The sequence below is a fragment of the Littorina saxatilis genome, linkage group LG2, assembly GCF_037325665.1.
Source record: "Littorina saxatilis isolate snail1 linkage group LG2, US_GU_Lsax_2.0, whole genome shotgun sequence".
NCBI lineage: Eukaryota > Metazoa > Mollusca > Gastropoda > Littorinimorpha > Littorinidae > Littorina > Littorina saxatilis.
In genome coordinates, this window is record NC_090246.1 from 35,902,507 (window position 1) to 35,922,387 (window position 19,881).

At 40.4% G+C, this 19,881-nt stretch overlaps 2 protein-coding genes across 7 annotated transcripts in view; one reads left to right on the top strand and one right to left on the bottom strand.

Moving 5' to 3' along the window:
* LOC138958869 (uncharacterized) overlaps positions 1–19,881 on the bottom strand; it is a 291,914-nt gene that overhangs the window by 269,927 nt on the left and 2,106 nt on the right. The window lies entirely within an intron of this gene.
* The window catches only part of LOC138958863 (cilia- and flagella-associated protein 337-like), a 90,282-nt gene that overhangs the window by 41,441 nt on the left and 28,960 nt on the right, over positions 1–19,881 (top strand). For 5 of the 6 annotated variants that reach the window (XM_070330167.1, XM_070330171.1, XM_070330169.1 and 2 more), the window contains 2 exons: positions 18,803–19,052; positions 19,446–19,592. In XM_070330167.1, the coding sequence (XP_070186268.1) occupies positions 18,803–19,052; positions 19,446–19,592 (397 nt within the window). Of the gene's footprint in view, positions 1–15,697; positions 15,813–18,802; positions 19,053–19,445; positions 19,593–19,881 lie in introns of those variants that run through there. The other variant, XM_070330173.1, reaches the window with a different exon arrangement.

The window sequence follows — 19,881 nt, forward strand, 5'->3', positions numbered from 1 at the left end:
TAATTTTATCTGTGAACCTGTCTTTATATAAATTTGCTTTTCTACGTTCTTCCAAAAAAGTGATATTCTTGGGCATTTAAAGAAAAAATGTTCAATGAAATCAATATCTCCACACAGACTACAGCGATTGTTTTCACGTTTTTTCATTTTGTGTAGTAAGATATTAGTGGGGTAGATATTATGCAATATCTTCCAGTGAAGTAGCCTTAGTCGCTCTTCCTTGGTGCAGTTGTTTGCTATCATCCAATTATTTCTTTCTATTTTATAGTTATATTTATTCATCCAAAAATGTATTGAGCAAGGAGTATTTGCTTTTTGTTTGGTAAGTAGTGATCTAAATTTTTTGGGAGTCCAGTTTTTAAGAGATTGAGGTTCTAGAGAGACAGTCGCTTCTTGAGTTTGGTTATTGTCAGCTCGCAATGATTGCGCAATGAGCGCGGTTCGCATTGCATTATAATCAAACAGCAGAGCAGGGTAGTCCCCGATTTTTTCTGCAATACGTGCAAGTGGTAATAATCCCTCGTCTGTCCATATATCTTGGACGTAATTTATGTATGCATTTGTCCATCTCTTGAAGAACAGAGGTCTGTTTCTGTACATTATCTCTTTGCTATTCCAGAGACAGGTATATTTGAATTCAGTATTGGGCAGGTATATATTTCTGAATTCAAGCCATTTAATTAGACATGATTTCCAGAATTTAGATTTGACTTTTTCGAGTCCTAAAAATGTTTTCGGATTGGCAGTAGCATTGAGGCAGCAAAGGTTTGTTCCAACTTCATTAAAGATGTAGGTTGGTATTAATTTCCATTTGGCAGATGTGTCTATTTTTAACTGAGTTATCCATGTCATCATAAAGGAGGCTTGCATATCTATTATGTTTATCATATTACAACCTCCATTCTCCCCTACGTTGCACATTACACATCTTTTTACCTTTTCAAAGGCTCGCGTATTTGTGTACTTCTTTTTCCATAAAAATCGAAATAAGATTGTATTTACTTTCTGTAGGATAGTGGCTGGAGCACTTAAAGCTTGCATTGGGTATACAAATTGTGAAATCAAGAAACTTTTTACAATACATAATTTGCCTGTGATACTAAGGTTTCTTTTAGACCATATACTTATTATTCTTTCTATTTTTTCGATTCTTACCGACCAATTCTCATTTATGTCTGATGCAGTGACATCATTTTTAAAGATTATACCTAAAATCTTTAGTTGTTTTTTCCATTTTAAGTCACAGAGATGTTCTCTGCTGTCCTTTTGAGATCCTAGCCACATTGCTTCCGTTTTGTTTTTATTAATTTTTAGTTGTGATATTTTCGTGAAATCAGTGACAAGCTTCATTGCATTTTCCAGATCTTGTTTTCCTTGTAATAGCATGCTAATGTCGTCAGCGTACATTGCTAATTTTATCATATCAATTGAGTTGTTAGTCTCTATCTGGGAGCGAGGTAATCGAAGTCCGTGTATGCTTGGATCGTTTCTAATCTTTATTGCAAGAATTTCCAGTCCGAGAATGAAGGCCATTGGCGAAAACGGGCAGCCTTGGCGAATTCCTGTCTCAATCGGGAATGGTTCGGAAATCCAGCCAAGGTAGTTAATACTACTTTCGGTCTCATTTGTGAGAACTTTAACCCAATGCGTAAAATTCTCGCCAAATCCGAATTTTCTGAAGGCCCATAGCATGAATTCCTTGGAGATAGAGTCAAATGCACGTGTATAATCTAGGGCCAATAAAATACCGGGTTTATTTTCATTATTCATATGTTCAATTACGTCATCTATTAATCGGATAATATTACTAGCTTTTCTACCCTTAATGAATCCCACTTGATCCTCTGAGATCAAATCACTTATAACATTCGACATCCTGAGCGCAAGGCATTTTGCTAATAATTTATAGTCTGTATTTGTAAGGGAGATGGGTCTCCAGTTACACAAGTTATCTCTTGTGAGGTCTTTTCCTTTATGGATTAAGGTTATAATAGCTTTTTTTTGTGAGGGAGACATTTCTCCTACATGAAAGGATCTTTGAATCGAGCCTACTAGTAGCTCTCTTATTCTCGACCAAAAGAATTTAATAAAACTTGTAGTCACTCCGTCACATCCCGGTGAAGAACCATTTTTCATTCTTTTTAACGCTTTAAGAAGTTCTTGTTCAGTTACTGGGTTTTCTAACGCTTCAGTTTGTTCTCGTGTCAGTTGTGGGATATCAGCTTCTCCTAAAAAAGTATTAGCCTGTGCCTCTGAGAAATCATCGGTTTTCTTAAAAACGTTTTTGTAGAATTTAACTTGTTCTTGTAGGATATCGCTTTGGGCGGTGACTGTGTTACCTTCTGCAGTTTGCAGTTTATCCATGATCTTCATGTTGGCTCGCATTTTTTCAAGCCCAAGAAAATATCTTGTGTTCTTTTCTCCTTCAGCAATATATTTTTCCTTTGATCGCTTTTGGGCGCTTTTTGCCTCATTTAATTCGTGGAGTTCTAGATTTTGTTTAACCTGGCCTCTGTGAGTCATAAGGTGTACATCATAAGGGTTGGAAGCCAGTTTTTTGTCCGTTTCATTAAGCTCTTTCGTAAGCAGGGAGCGTTCGGAAATTAATTTTCTTTTCTTTTCTTTACCATAAGCAATACAAAATTCTCTGATTTTAATTTTACATAGGTCCCATCTTATTTGCGGATCCATATTATCGGTTTCGATAACATAGTTCTCAATTAAACTGTTCATTTTTATAACAAAATCAGGGTCATTAAGATGATTGTCGTTGAATTTCCAAAAGGAGGGTCCTCTTTCTACTGGGGAGATGCAGTACTTCAGTCGAATTAGTCGGTGATCGGTGTGTGCCATCGAGATATTTTCACACTCATAACATTTATTTAGAGCAAAGTCGGAGGCAAGCATATAATCTAATCTCCTTGCTATAAATGGAAATTTTTTTGACCATGTGAAATCTTTCTCTTCTGCGTGTGAAAGTCTCCAGACATCATTTAAATTGGAATCAATTACCGTCTTATTAAATAGCTCAACGTCTTTAGCATTATGTTTTCTACCACTGATAATATCTAAATTATTATCCAGCACACAGTTGAAATCCCCGCAGATTATCTCGTTATTAGAGTTTTCTTTACAAATATAGACATCACGAAAAAATGCAGCTTTTTCATCTTCAGCATTAGGACCATATACATTAACAATGTGCAAATTATTCTCCTCCAGATGAACTTCAATCGCAACAATGCGTTGAGTGCTTAGGGTGCAGTTCACTTCATATGGAAAATGTTTACGTACGAGAATCACTTGTCCTTTACTGTGGTTAGTAGCCGTACTGTAAAATATTTTCCCTCCCCATTCCAGTTCCCACTGGATAATGTCGTTGTGCGTTATATACGTTTCTTGCAAACAAATTATATCGTAGCGTTCCTTTGAAAATTTATAAAATAATGTTTTTCGTTTTATTTTATTTCTCAGACCACGGACATTTAATGAGCAAATAGTTAGATTGGCCATTTTACTGTAAGTAGAATAATGAAGATACTATATATCGGATTAATATCGCAGTCCATTAATCTCAGTCCGTAAGACAAAAGCAAGGTCGCAGGGAGGAGGACAGAGGGGAAAACACTGTCACTGGTTAACCCCATTCCGATTGGGCCCCCATAGTGTCAGTTGAGACGGCGACGGTGTCGATGCCGGTGGTGGCAGTATCTTCCTCGTCTCCACGTGACGATAAGGTGTCGCGTCGTTTTCCAGGACACGCAACAGGGGGGGGGAGAGGTTGGTGGTCTCTTTCTCGAAGGTGTGTATGACCGTGCCCGCCGACCAAACGGTAACTTGGTTTGGTGAATAAAAAATACAATAGAATAAAATTAAATAAAAATGGCGCCGGGGTTCTATGTAGTATTTGTACCTTAATGTGATAAATGGCCAACAAAAGGTCTGGTTTGTTTCCAGATTAAGAAAGGTTGACATTGTTTCTTTTTCCTTCTCAGTTTTCTTAAATTTAATTCAACAGTTTTCTTTACACTGTTTTTAACGTGTCGTCATTCTGTACTTTCATCATAACATCCTGAAGAAGGCACTTTGTCTCTGCCGAAATATTGATAAAGAAAGTACTAATCTGGTAACTGCTGTGTCCTCTTTTTGTTATATTTAGTCAAGTTTTGACTAAATATTTTAACATCGAGGGGGAATCGAAACGAGGGTCGTGGTGTATGTGCGTGTGTGTGTGCGTGTGTGTGTGTGTGTGTGTGTGTGTGTGTGTGTGTGTGTGTGTGTGTGTGTGTAGAGCGATTCAGACTAAACTACTGGACCGATCTTTATGAAATTTGACATGAGAGTTCCTGGGTATGAAATCCCCGAACGTTTTTTTCATTTTTTTGATAAATGTCTTTGATGACGTCATATCCGGCTTTTCCTGAAAGTTGAGGCGGCACTGTCACGCCCTCATTTTTCAACCAAATTGGTTCACATTTTGGTCAAGTAATCTTCGACGAAGCCCGGGGTTCGGTATTGCATTTCAGCTTGGTGGCTTAAAAATTAATTAATGACTTTGGTCATTAAAAATCTGAAAATTGTAAAAAAAAATAAAAATTTATAAAACGATCCAAATTTACGTTTATCTTATTCTCCATCATTTGCTGATTCCAAAAACATATAAATATGTTATATTCGGATTAAAAACAAGCTCTGAAAATTAAATATATAAAAATTATTATCAAAATTAAATTGTCCAAATCAATTTAAAAACACTTTCATCTTATTCCTTGTCGGTTCCTGATTCCAAAAACATATAGATATGATATGTTTGAATTAAAAACACGCTCAGAAAGTTAAAACAAAGAGAGGTACAGAAAAGCGTGCTATCCTTCTTAGCGCAACTACTACCCCGCTCTTCTTGTCAATTTCACTGCCTTTGCCGTGAGCGGTGGACTGACGATGCTACGAGTATACGGTCTTGCTGAAAAATGGCAGCTACTTGACTAAATATTGTATTTTCGCCTTACGCGACTTGTTTACTTTTTGTTTTACTTCATTAAGCATATTTGCTTTCAAACTTGTTGTCTCGAGCTGACCCCCCGCGGGTTAGGGGGAGTCCCATATTGGTTGGGACGAGAAAGAATTTACCCGATGCTCCCCAGCATGTCGTAAGAGGCGACTAACGGATTCTGTTTCTCCTTTTACCCTTGTTAAGTGTTTCTTGTATAGAATATAGTCAATTTTTGTAAAGATTTTAGTCAAGCAGTATGTAAGAAATGTTAAGTCCTTTGTACTGGAAACTTGCATTTTCCCAGTAAGGTACGTTGCCAGCCCCTGGAGCAAATTTTTGATTAGTGCTTTTGTGAACAAGAAACAATTGACAAGTGGCTCTATCCCATCTACCCCCTTCCCCCGTCGCGATATAGCCTTCGTGGTTGAAAACGACGTTAAACACCAAATAAAGAAAGAAAGAAAGTTTCGAGCTGGGGATGTTTTGTAGTTATTTTTTTATTTTCTCAACAAGAAAGTTGCTGCAATTACTTGAACTGTATTTTATATATTTGTGGTTCCTGAAATCTCTCCCTAAATTTCGACACAGACATAACCTAGACCAAAAGATATGTATGGCCTGTGTCTCACTCTCGGTGGCTTGATCTTGGTGCATTTTACCTATTTCTAATGCAATCAACCACTGAAGTGTCTTGCTGTGTGAGTGTTCCTTCTCAAAAGTCAAGAGAATCCGCGTCTTTCTTTTGGTCTTAATATACAAAGAGCGTGTACAGGTAATCTATACTTCTATAATTTAAAGCCTTCGATACTGCTGTTCATGTGGATTCCCGTATACTGAAAGGGAAAGTTAACTGAGTTGTAGGAGTCTCTTCTATCTTATGCTTATGAAACCTTTCTTTAATAATGTTTTCTATCCTATGTTTATGAAACCTTTCTTTAATAGTGCACGTAACACGGTTTCTTACAAGCCGACTACGAAAACGGTTACGCAGACTGTGTGTTTCTCCGTCGGATTGTTTACATTTTACTCACTAACTTGTTCCGATTGACCCTTCTCGAAAACATATTCTGAGGTTATGTTGAGTCAGCAAACTTCTCTTCAAGCATTACCATTGTGCTACCCGTGTCTTTTTCTTCTCCTTATACACTTCAACAACAAAAACTCCATGATTATTTCAGCACAAAGACTATGGACCGAACCGCAAATGCTGCCCCGATAGTTTTAGACATGAGCTGTTTGCAGTAACTATACACGCTTGGGCCCAACAAAGCCCGTCTAGCTAATAATGTGTATAATGTGGGTGTCCCCACTCACCTGGTGTCTGTGTTTGACTTGGGCCGTTTGCAGTAACTATAGACGCTTGGGCCCAACAAAGCCCGTCTAGCTAATAATGTGTATAATGTGGGTGTCCCCACTCACCAGTGTCTGTGTTTGACTTGGGCTGTTTGCAGTAACTATAGACGCTTGGGCCCAACAAAGCCCGTCTAGCTAATAATGTGTATAATGTGGGTGTCCGCACTGACTCACTTGGTGTCTGTGTTTGACTTGGGCTGTTTGCAGTAACTATAGACGCTTGGGCCCAACAAAGCCCGTCTAGCTAATAATGTGTATAATGTGGGTGTCCCCACTCACCTGGTGTCTGTGTTTGACTTGGGCTGTTTGCAGTAACTATAGACGCTTGGGCCCAACAAAGCCCGTCTAGCTAATAATGTGTATAATGTGGGTGTCCTCACTCACTTGGTGTCTGTGTTTGACTTGGGCTGTTTGCAGTAACTATAGACGCGTGGGCCCAACAAAGCCCGTCTAGCTAATAATGTGTATAATGTGGGTGTCCCCACTCACTTGGTGTCTGTGTTTGACTTGGGCCGTTTGCAGTAACTATAGACGCTTGGGCCCAACAAAGCCCGTCTAGCTAATATTGTGTATAATGTGGGTGTCCCCACTCACCAGTGTCTGTGTTTGACTTGGGCTGTTTGCAGTAACTATAGACGCTTGGGCCCAACAAAGCCCGTCTAGCTAATAATGTGTATAATGTGGGTGTCCCCACTCACCAGTGTCTGTGTTTGATTTGGGCTGTTTGCAGTAACTATAGACGCGTGGGCCCAACAAAGCCCGTCTAGCTAATAATGTGTATAATGTGGGTGTCCCCACTCACCAGTGTCTGTGTTTGACTTGGGCTGTTTGCAGTAACTATAGACGCGTGGGCCCAACAAAGCCCGTCTAGCTAATAATGTGTATAATGTGGGTGTCCCCACTCACCAGTGTCTGTGTTTGACTGGGGCTGTTTGGGAAACTGTACGGTGTTTTGTGTTTGAACCTGTAACCTGCCAGGGTCACTTGTTCCCGTGCCTGTGTGGCTTTCTCCTAAATGTTTACCCCGAATTACCGTAACCTTGTTCGGGGTTAAAGGCTGGTTGGGTGTTATGCGTAAGGGGGGCTTGGGTGAGATAGGTAGTGACTACATTCATGGAGCTCGACATTTCAGAGTTGTTGTGTTTTTAATTGATCTCAGTTGACAAAGATTGTGTTAACATAGGGCGGCCGTGTGTGCATTACAGTCCCCCGGCTGTTACTGAAAACCAGTACGCGATTGACGTTCTTCTGTATTCTGTATTACTCGTTTCGCGTTCCAGGACAAATGTCAAATACCATATTTTTTTAAAAAAATAGTGACTGCATGGTCGTATGCCATTTTGATTGCACTTTAATTACATTTGTAATGCATTTCAACCTTCCTTATCTGACATATCATTCACTATCCTCAATTAATTTTAATCAATTTTCCACCCAAAATATGAAGGCCAGAGATGAACTAACGACAAATGCTCTATTTCTTCTTTTTTATGCCGTAATGTTAATATAATGGTCAAGTTGATGCAGACTTTAAACGTGACACTTTTTGAACATTCGATCTCGTTCGCACCACGTTTGGTCTCTCCCAGTTTCTTTCCTAATTCAATGTTCCCCACACAACATACCTGGCTATTCCGTGGCTGACTCGGCAAAGTGAAACACTCGACTCAACACTATATACATGTTTGATTTAATTTCTCTTCATATTTTGTCACATTTGTACCTCCGTGTCCCAAGTCTTCTTCTTCTTCTTCTTCTTCGTCTTTGTATTAAAACTCCAATGTACTCTCGTGGTGTTTTTTACAATAGTGGGATTTTACGTGTATGACCGTTTTTACCCCGCCATTTAGGCAGCCATACGCCGATTTCGGGGGAGTTTCGAAACAATCTCCCCGGCTTTTTCTCCTTCTCCATGACTGACTCGCCTAACTGGAGAGGACAAAAAATAGGGCCTTGTGTTGATACCAGTCCCCTGTTACTAGAAAACAGTACTCGAATGACGTTCTTCCAGTGCAGAGCGAAAACAAGGGGTAGAGGTGAAAATCATAACCGTGTCAGCACTGGCCCCCATTGTCCTTATAGTGCAATGGAGCGTGGGGGAGGGGTGATGTTAAGGAGGGGGGAGTGGGTGGGGGGTGGGTGGATGGGGGTTGAGGGGTGGAGGGGTAGTGTTCAAAGGCACACTTCTACTCGTGAAAACAGTTGGTCAGAACAATTGTATGCAGATACTTGCACAAAAAAACCATTGCCGCATACAATCAACAGAATAAATGGAGCACAACAAGCTAAGCTTATAAGCGTGCTCTTAAAAAGCAATATAATATCTTATTTGGCTGACAAATACAAGGTATATGGAAAGCGTAATGGGATAATTTTTTAACGGGGAAAATACTCGTTGGGCTCACCATCTTACATCTGGCCTGGCTTTGACGTCCATGGGATAAGAACATCACTCCACCTGCATGATACATACCTATAACGTACAATTCTCGTTTTTGACTCTGCTTTTTCCGTAATTTTTATTTATTTTTTAAGCTGAATTATAATTTGGAAACTGCACATAATATGATCAGCAATCTGATGAGCAATGTGCCTCGTTAATTCAGTAAAGTTGTAAATTCTCAGAAGTTAATGCGCGGTAAGCAGCAAAGCTGTTGATTTTTGGTGCTTGTTCAAATAAAAAGATACTCTTTCCCCATAAAAAAAAAGCTTCAACAGGTCTGTGGTCTGGAACATGATTGCGTGCATTGGAAGGACGCTAACTTTAACATTTCAGCGCAAAACGAAAACAAGACAGGGGTGAAAATCTATAACCGTGACACCACTGCCGACCATTGTGATCAAAGTGCAATGAAGCCTGGAAGAAATTATAAAGCAACTACTTCCGGCTTCCCGCTGTCTGTTTTTAAGCACTGCATTCAACAATTTCACGCATCACTATACGTGGCTCCCCCTGAATAAGCCAACAACGTGCGACCCGGTGCCGTAACTTGGGTTGAGAACTGATCTTTGGGGAATTAGCTTTCTGGGATAACATCTTGTTTTCGACTGTGTTATCTCACTTTTTTTGGTCTTTTATCAAAGTTTGCTGTCCCGTCTTGTTTCTGGGATAATATTCACTTGGCGAAACTGTCGGTCTTCTGTTCCCGTAACAGATTTGTACGATCAGTGAAAGTGCTGTTATTAAGGTTGGGCATTTTCCCCAAGAGAACTGAAACGTAACATCGCAATCAAAACACAAGAAAGGTACGTTGTTGGAACGTTTGTTATTGACAAAACACTACGTTACAATCACAAATATAACGACCCAACGGTCTTTTAAGTGCACACACAAACAATTTGTAAACACAACTTAGCTTAACATCGCAGCATGTGTGCTTTGTTTTTACATTAAGTCAAGTTTTGACTAAATGTTTTAACATAGAGGGGAAATCGAGACGAGGGTCGTGGTGTATGTGTGTGTGTGTGTGTGTGTGTGTGTGTGTGTGTGTGTGTGTGTGTGTGTCTGTCTGTCTGTCTGTCTGTCTGTCTGTGTCTGTGTGTGTGTCTGTGTGTGTGTCTGTGTGTGTCTGTGCGTGTGTGTGTGTGTAGAGCGATTCAGAGTAAACTACTGTACCGATCTTTATGAAATTGTACATGAGAGTTCCTGGGTATGATATCCCCAGACTTTTTTTCATTTTTTCGATAAATGTCTTTTATGACGTCATATCCGGCTTTTTGTAAAAGTTGAGGCGGCACTGTCACACCTTCATTTTTCAATCAAATTGATTGAAATTTTGGCCAAGCAATTTTCGACGAAGGCCGGACTTCGGTATTGCATTTCAGCATGTAGGCTTAAAAATTAATTAATGACTTTGGTCATTAAAAATCTGAAAATTGTAATTAAAATTATTTTTTTTATAAAACGATCCAAAATTACTTTTATTTTATTCTTCATCATGTTCTGATTCCAAAAACATATAAATATGTTATATTTGGATTAAAAACAAGCTCTGAAAATTAAAAATATAAAAATTATGATTAAAAAATAAATTTCCGAAATCGTTTTAAAAACAATTTCATCTTATTCCTTGTTGGTTCTTGATTCCAAAAACATATAGATATGATATGTTTGGATTAAAAACACGCTCAGAAAGTTAAAACGAAGAGAGGTACAGTAAAGCGTGCTGTGCAGCACAGCGCAACCGCTACCGCGCTAAACAGGCTCGTCATTTTGACTGCCTTTGCACTAGCGGCGGACTACGGTCATTGTGAAAAAATGCAGTGCGTTCAGTTTCATTCTGTGAGTTCCACAGCTTCACTAAATGTAGTAATTTCGTCTTACGCGACTTGTTTCTTCTTCTCTTTGTACTTATTCTTTTTGTCTCAGTTCCTTTCTTCTAATCTGTAGTTGTCGTTGTCATCGTCATCGCCGCCGTTGTTGGATTTTCCTTAGTTGCCGTCTTATTGTCTCCATCTGTGGTTCTTTGATATGTTCAGCGAATTTAAATCAGCGACATGTTAGTCCCTGGAGCGTCCACCTTAATAATTTGACAAGTAGCTTTCATTACTAAAAAGTCTGCAAGAACAGCAAATAACTTTGTTTATGCAACGAAACCAAACATACATCAGAACAAAGAGACTACGGCAAAGAATGCGATTGATAAAAATCCTTCTCAACGTAGTTATTAACACGACGTTACAAGCCAATAAGCCTACATGTATTCGTCCATATTAAGCAGCTATAAAAGCCTTCCGTAATTTAGTTCACTCGCAAACACAAGCACTATTTTTCTGCAAATGCTCTATGCACCAAACACGTTCTCGCACTTAAAGACCCCCAGTGCAGTCCATTACTGATCCAGGAAATTTACTGCCCTGCAATTCATTTGCTGCGCTGAGAAAACTCATGTCCTGTTGAACCTTCGAGTCGCCTTTTCATCGTGTGACGATATCAATCTTGTTGAAAGCACCAACAGCCTAAACCCACGCTGAGAAAATCAAAGTTGACCATATTTATATATATTTTGTTGACATTTATTGTGAAAAGACTTCTGTCTCACTGACACTTTATTCTTTCAAGAGTGAAGACACAGATGCATACTTTGGTTTCCATTCCATTTGATATGGTTTGATTTAAAAAGTGACGGTTTGTCCAGTGTGCATTTGCTACCTTAGTTTTATCATCACGAGGAGAGGGCTATTCCTCAAAGCATAGTTCTGGTAGTCAAACATGCATTTGTGGATGGACAAAAATATAAGATATATTACTTCAACCAGGTGAAGCACAGCAAAAAAATGGGTTCATGTACTTGTTCAGTTATGTGTGTGTGTGTGTATGTGTGTCTGTCTGTGTGCTTGTATGTCTGCCTGTGTCCGTTCTTATGTGTGTCAGTCATGTCCCCCTTCTCATCAGGCGTCCACCTTTTCAGCTTTGTTTGCGACTGAGGAGAGACACACATTCTTTATTCATCTGCATGCCAAGTATTTACTTCACAAAAAGTAGTTTGCCAAGCCTGGGTGTAGGTACTCTGGGTTAGTTTTCATCCGTCCAAACCATGCTTTCAGTTTACCGTGCTTTGTGTTTATGTGTGTGTGCACCTAGGTAATGAAGGTATTGATTTCAACGCGAACTGAAATCAGTCTACTCGCTTTCATTGCTTCGGTAAAGCACTGAGAAGCAACTGAAAGGCATTGATGTCGATTGCTTTGACACGCTTTTTAGCTGCTGTGCATATGAGACCACTATGGAATTATCTCTGAATGTTCATTGTTAGACTTTATTGTATGTATATTTGCAAGGAAATACTTTGGCAGTAAGACGTGGCCGAAGAGTGGCATGAAGTAAAACAGGATTCACAATATACTGCAATACAGTAAAGGGCAATAATGCTTCATTACCTCGAACAGATAGAAACGACAATTCAACACAATTAAATTATAACAAAACTAAAACGAGACGGGGGTGAGAATGTATGTGTGTGTGTGTGTGTGTGTGTGTGTGTGTGTGTGTGTGTGTGCGTGCGTGCGCGCAACTCTGTGTTCTTATGCGTCTGTCTGTCTGTATGTCTGTCTGTATGTCTGTCCCTCTGTCTCTGTCTCTGTCTCTGTCTCTCTCTGTCTCTCTCTGTCTCTCTGTCTCTCTGTCTCTCTCTCTGTCAGTATGTCTGTCTGTCTGTCTGTCTCTCTCTCTCTCTCTCTCTCTCTCTGTGTCTCTCTGTGTCTCTCTCTCTCTCTTTCAGTCTCTCTCTCTGTCTGTCTCTCTCTCTCTCTCTTTCTCTATCTCCCTCTCTCTCTCTTTCTCTTTCTCTCTGTCTGTCTGTCTGTCTGCCTCTCTTTCTCTCTGTCTCTCTCTCTGTTTCTCTCTCTCTCTCTCTCTCTCTCTCTAGATCTCTCTCTCTCTTTCTCTCTCTCTCTCTCTCTCTCTCTCTCTCTCTCTCTCTCTCTCTCTCTCTCTCTCTCCCCCTCAGATTGCACCGGATTGTTCCATTTTCCTTATTTATATCAACATTTTCCGGGGGAGCATGCCCCCGGACCCCCCTAAGAGGTTAGAACGCTTCGCGTCATCGAATTGTCCCTAAAAGAAATTTGGAAACCCCCCCTTAAAACTGATGTGACCCGCCCCTGACTCGTGCCTGCTTCGCAGGAAAATCTGCATTTTGCAACACGCAGAGAGAGAGAGAGAGAGAGAGAGAGAGAGAGAGAGAGAGAGAGAGAGAGAGAGAGAGAGAGAGAGAGAGAGAGATTGGATTGGATTGTTTACTCATTTAGGCCATAGCCCCTTATGAGGGGTGAACATAATTATATGCAATGACATAATGACATTTGCACACAAATCAAATGAAATAAATCATACACGAACTAAGACATTACATTTCAAATAAAATATATCGTAGGCTTACATGAACTAAGACATAACAACACTACGTAGCCGAAATGCTTTGTACACATAAACTGACAACTTTCGAACAATACCTTCATTCACCGATGCCATAAGCATAGAAAACTTGTGTAAACTTGGGTTTCTATAAAACAGAGAGAGAGAGAGAGACAGATCAAATCAAATCAAATCAAATCAAATCAAAGCAAATCAAAGCAAATCAAAATTTATTTTACGAGGGTTATGGCATAAGCAATACAAACTAGCTTCTTTTCAACCAGCCCACGCACGCCCAGAGAGGGACTACTCTAATCGTATATACATATATACACATGTAAATAATTTTCTGCATGCCAGAAGGCTGTATGTACTTACTATCTACCTAGTCGTTATAGTGCCTTCTGCTAGTCTGAAAGTCGGTTTTTCATTTGTGGTTCTCACAATGAATCCGAGAGTAAAAGACTCAGCTTATCTCTACCACTGAGCGTCAGTTTGGTTCAGCTAGTGGTGCGTTTCTTTTGTGCGGGGATTTTCATTACGAGAAACGGGGATTTTGAAAGGTACGGTCCCTCTGCTGGTATACATTCACTGAATTTTTCTGGTTACTCTCAGAAGTCAGTGAATCCTTTGTGGTTTTTTAAGTATCACGCCTCGCAGTCAATTCTTGGATAGGCCTAATCATGTAGGCCGAAGTCCTTTCTTTCTCCAAGTAATTCCAAGCCTTGCCAATCAAGTTGCATCATTCGGATGATCATTCTTGAAGTCATTTCTTTTGTTATTTTGAATAGGGGTATCAGGTTTTCAGTTCGGTTTTAACAATGACAGTATTAGTTTGTCAATTTGCTGGAATATAATCAATTATTTAGGCATCCAGTGTCACAAACCTTGATTTGTACGTGTTATTCAAACAAGCGTCAAACAGGAGTGAGAGTGGTTTTCGCGCAGTCTTAATTTTCAATCTTGGCAAATGCAGTTCCTTCCACAGCATTGCACTACTCACCCTGAAAAGCTACATACTTTTAAAGTTGTACAACTGTCTAACCGATGGCAGCTTGCGTACAGAGGAAATTTATAAGGGTATTTACTCGGTGTGTAAGACATACACCAGTAGGTTCTTTAACGAAAACGACTTTTAACAAGGCAAGGCAAAGAATTTATTTCAGCAAACCCAATAGGGGTACATGAAAAAGAAGACAAGTCGCGTAAGGCGAAAATACAATATTTAGTCAAGTAGCTGTCGAACTCACAGAATGAAACTGAACGCAATGCCATTTTACTCGTAGCATCGTCAGGCCACCGCTCATGGCAAAGGCAGTGAAATTGACAAGAAGAGCGGGGTAGTAGTTGCGCTAAGAAGGATAGCACGCTTTTCTGTACCTCTCTTTGTTTTAACTTTCTGAGCGTGTTTTTAATCCAAACATTTCATATCTATATGTTTTTGGAATCAGGAACCGACAAGGAATAAGATGAAAGTGTTTTTAAATTGATTTCGACAATTTAATTTTGATAATAATTTTTATATATTTAATTTTCAGAGCTTGTTTTTAATCCGAATATAACATATTTATATGTTTTTGGAATCAGCAAATGATGGAGAATAAGATAAACGTAAATTTGGATCGTTTTATAAATTTTTATTTTTTTTTACAATTTTCCAATTTTTAATGACCAAAGTCATTAATTAATTTTTAAGCCACCACGCTGAAATGCAATACCGAAGTCCGGGCTTCGTCGAACATTACTTGACCAAAATTTGAACCAATTTGGTTGAAAAATGAGGGCGTGACAGTGCCGCCTCAACTTTCACGAAAAGCCGGATATGACGTCATCAAAGACATTTATCAAAAAAATGAAAAAAACGTTCGGGGATTTCATACCCAGGAACTCTCATGTCAAATTTCATAAAGATCGGTCCAGTAGTTTAGTCTGAATCGCTCTACACACACACACACACGCACACACGCACACACACACATACACCACGACCCTCGTTTCGATTCCCCCTCGATGTTAAAATATTTAGTCAAAACTTGACTAAATATAAAAAAAAAAAACACCACCACAAACTGTTTCAACATACACATAAGCTTACTCGAACATACACCTAAGCTTATTCGGTTGAAAAGATAAGGATTTCATAACTCAAAAATAGAAATTCACGGATTCATTAAAGGCAGTTATTGGGCAGAGGAAACGATCCCCTCACAGTAAAGTAAAGGATACCACGCTGCCGCAATAATGGATTTGTTTGGGCCGGTAAAGGCTCAGTATAAGATTATAGAGTCAGCCACAGTTTGACAACTGTTCGCCCTGTGTCGGTCTGTTGTTTGAACCTCTGTTGAACTGTAAAGGGATATCTATATATTGGAACCGGGTTCCAGCGTGTGTGCGTGTGAAACTGACTACTTTCAAGTGACATGTTGTTTGGTGTCCGCGTCAGGCATGTCAATTACATCGTAACTGTGGCTGGGTGAAACTGACGTGGTTGAAGTCTTGAAAGTACAGTGTTCTTGTGCATGTCGGATTGTAGGCCTATGTGTATGTGTGTGTCTTCTGTGGATAAGCCATATTCTTCATGGATTTAAGCAGTACACAACAGTATGAAGAGTAAGTATTGTTGCGGCTGTCAGGCAGTTGCTTAATTATTTTTATTCTGTACTGTACGCTAGTGTATACAAGGCCAACAACAACAACTACTACAACAACAACAACAACAACAACAACAACAACAACAACAACAACAACAACAACCAGCAACAGTCGCAGTAAAAATGACAATTATCAATCTAGGCCGGTGATAAAACACGGATTTCACATCATTCGCATATCGATATAACTACTTTATAAAAACAAAAGTTATTTTAAAAAGGCAGGTTCATCCCTTTCGTTTGGAAAAGATAGGCCCGAATTCCTTTCACGCAATACGAAACACATACAATCCACATATTATATTTTCAGACCGGGGCAGTATAATTATGCCAATTACCGGAATTTTCGAGTTGCAAAATAGGATTGCAGTGTGAAGACCCATAATTACATCATGATTATGGTTTCTTGGTATGCGGAATCTGTCCTATTTGTTGTTGTAGTATCCGGTTTCTTCAAAATAAAAATAAAAACGTGACTGTAGGTTCGAAGCCGTTGTTGTAGTAGTTGTTGTTGTTGCTGGTGGTGGTGGTTGCGGTGGTAGTGATGGTGGTATATTATACATGTTGCTGTGTGTCAAAGATACAGAGACAGAGAGAAACAGAGAGATATAGACCTGGAGGGGAGTACACGAAAAACCAAGTTGCAATTACAACACACACACACACACACACACACACACACACACACACACACACACACACACACACACACACACACACACACACACACACACACACACACCAACAACACGATAACGACAGAGGCTCAGAACAAACAGAAAGCACACACGAGATCAAAACAGGAAAAAAATGTCCAAATACCGAATCCTATATATATATTGATATACACCACAGTAAAAACAAGTCGCGTAAGGCGAAATTACTACATTTTGTCAAGCTGTCGAACTCACGGAATGAAACTGAACGCACTGTAGTTTTTCACCAAGACAGTACAGCTTCGTCAATCCCTGCGAGAAGGAAATCGCTCACCTTCCACGTGCAAAACGCAGTGAAATTAACACGCCAGAATAGCGCGGTAGCGTGTTGTGCTAAGCAGGAAAGCGCGCTTTTCTGTATTCTTGTTAACTTTCGGAGCTTGTTTTGAATACAACCTATCATATCTATATGTTTTTGGAATCAGGAAATGATAAAGAATAAGATGAAATCATTTTTTGGATCGATTTCTTACATTTTTATCGTAAGACTAATTACTCTATTTTTGTTAATTGTGATCACATTTTAAGAGTAAACATGACATATGTATATATTTTTAGATTCAGAATATGATGAAGAATACGATGCAATCAATTTTAAATCTGTTTGCGAAAAATCGATTTTAATGACAACTTTAATGAGCAAACTCATTAATTAATTTTTAAGCCTCCAAGCTGAAATGCAATACCAAAGTCCGGGCTTCGTCGAAGATTACTTGACCTAAATTTCAACCAATTTGGTTGAAAAATGAGAGCGTGACAGTGCCGCCTCAACTTTCACGAAAAGCCGGATATGACGTCATCAAAGCTATTTATCAAAAAAATGACAAAAAAATGTCTGGAGATACCATACTCAGGATCTTTCATGTCACGTTTCATGAAGATCGGTCCAGTAGTTTTCTCTGAATCGCTCTACACACACACACACACACACACACACACACACACATACACCACGACCCTCGTCTCGATTCCCCCTCTAAAACTTGACTAAATGTAAAAACTAGCGCAATGTACCCATGCTTTGGTTTCGCTGAGGTGGAACGTAACGCCGGTATCACACATTATCTTAATCCCCTGTATCCCCCCCCCCCCCCCCACCCCCACCCTAGAACTGCTTTGATGCCTCTCTAATATCAACATTGGAAAAGTGCTCTGTTTAGTTTCAGTGGACGGTACAATGATTTCATTGATCAATGGTGTATATTGTTTACCTAGCGTAGCTTTGTGCGTGCTGGGTCGTGTGCAGTGCTGATTGCATGAATAGATAATTGGTATACCGTTCTCTGCAGTAATCGATAAGTATAATCAGTGGGAGTTCACTCAGTGGTGAGAGGAGGAAAATGCAAGGGGAATGGGGGATGGGGTACTAAACATATGTTTTCTTCATCTGAGGGAAAGCCACTTTGCAGTGATACAGTTTGCGTGTACGATATATGCAAAGACACAAGATGACAATATATTTATCTGCAGTCTGTCTGTCTGTCTGTCCGTCTGTCTGTCTGTCTGTCTGTCTATCTGTCTGCCTACCTGTCTGCCTACCTGTCTGTCTGAATGCATGCATGCCTGCCTATATGTCTCTCTGTCTCTGCCTGCCTGCGTGCATGCATGCCTATAATAATTATGTCACTCTGTCTCTGCCTGCCTGCCTATATCTACCTGCCTGTCTGTCTGTCTGTCTGTCTGTCTATTTGTCTGTCTCTCTGTCTGTCTGGGTGTTTTTTTCCTGTCTGCTTGTCTGGACTGTCAGTATGTCAGCTCGACAATCTTCTAATCTCCCGGCCTTGGCATTTTATGTGGTTGTAAGTGCATATCTTCAAATTCTCATGCTTCTCGACGTGTAGTATTGCCGTCGAATAGCTCCTTTGAGGGCGAGCATAACGTGAAGAGGTGATGCCGTTGTTCACACTTACATCGCGACACTAACTGCTGGGCATAAGATTTAACAACTGGTGCACATTTGGTAGACTGTAATTTGCATATGTTACAAAGCTGGTAACATGCGAACACCGAGTTAGAAAGATTCTCCGCCTGAGAGAGAAAGAGAGAGAGTGCGAGAGAGAGAGAGTGCGAGAGAGAGAGAGACAGACAGACAGACAGACAGACAGACAGACAGACAGACAGACAATAGGTTTGCAAACTTTGCTTGTTTTCTCACTCTGATCTGTGCCAAATAACACCAAAGGTCGCATTATGTTCTCTCAATGGCTATCAAGTTTTACTTGTCTCTCTACAGCTTCGACAAGGAGAACAGCCCGATGGTCCGGCTGGAGGAGCAGATGAAGCTCCAGCACCTGGAGGAGCTTCAGGAGGAGTTCGACAAGCACAAGCCTGCGGACATCCGCATCACCCAGGGCCCATGCCGGCCCGACAAGATTGTCAAGCGCGTTCCGGGCTGCATGAACCTCAAGGAGTTCCAGGACGTGGTGGCCAAGGTGCTGGGGACGTACGAGTATAATGACTACCTGGAGAAACTCTTCACAAAGGTACGTTGGGTACGAGTATAATGACTACCTGGAGAAACTCTTCACTAAGGTACGTTGTATACGAGTATAATGACTACCTGGAGAAACTCTTCACGAAGGTACGTTGCTAATTCTTCTTCCTCTTTGTTGATCGGCTGAAACTCTCACGATCTTTTACGTGTATGGCCGTTCTCACCCCACCATTTAGGCAGCCATGTGCCGCTTTTTGGGGAAGCATATGCTGGGTATTTTCGTGTTTCTATAACCTACCAACCTCTGACATGGATTACGGGATCTGTTCCGTGAATTGACTCGATTGTACCGAGAAGACAGCGGTTAAGCGGGTGGAGAAGGTTTAAGTAGCCTAAATGAATGCAGATTTGAACATACGGTTGTTTTTTCTACGTCATTCAGCTGGACACGTCATGTGACGGCTACGTGGACTGGGAGGAGTTCCTGACCTACATGATGCTGCTGTACAGGGAGAACGACTACCTGCGGACCAAGAAGGACATCCCCTTCCAGGTGGAAGCCGTCATCAGGCACATCGTGCAGAACAGGGTGCGTGCAACGCTATTCTCTACTCGCTACAGCGGAACCCCCCTTTTAAGACCTCAACAAATCTGAAAAATTGAGTTTGATGGGACGAACAAGATACACATCAGATTAATTGGGTGGCCGAGTGGTAACTCACTTGCGCTCGGAAGCGAGAGGTTGCGAGTTCGACCCTGGGTCAGGGCGTTAGCAATTTTCTCCCCCCTTTCCTAACCTAGGTGGTGGGTTCAAGTGCTAGTCTTTCGAATGAGACGAAAAACCGAGGTCCCTTCGTGTACACTACATTGGGGTGTGC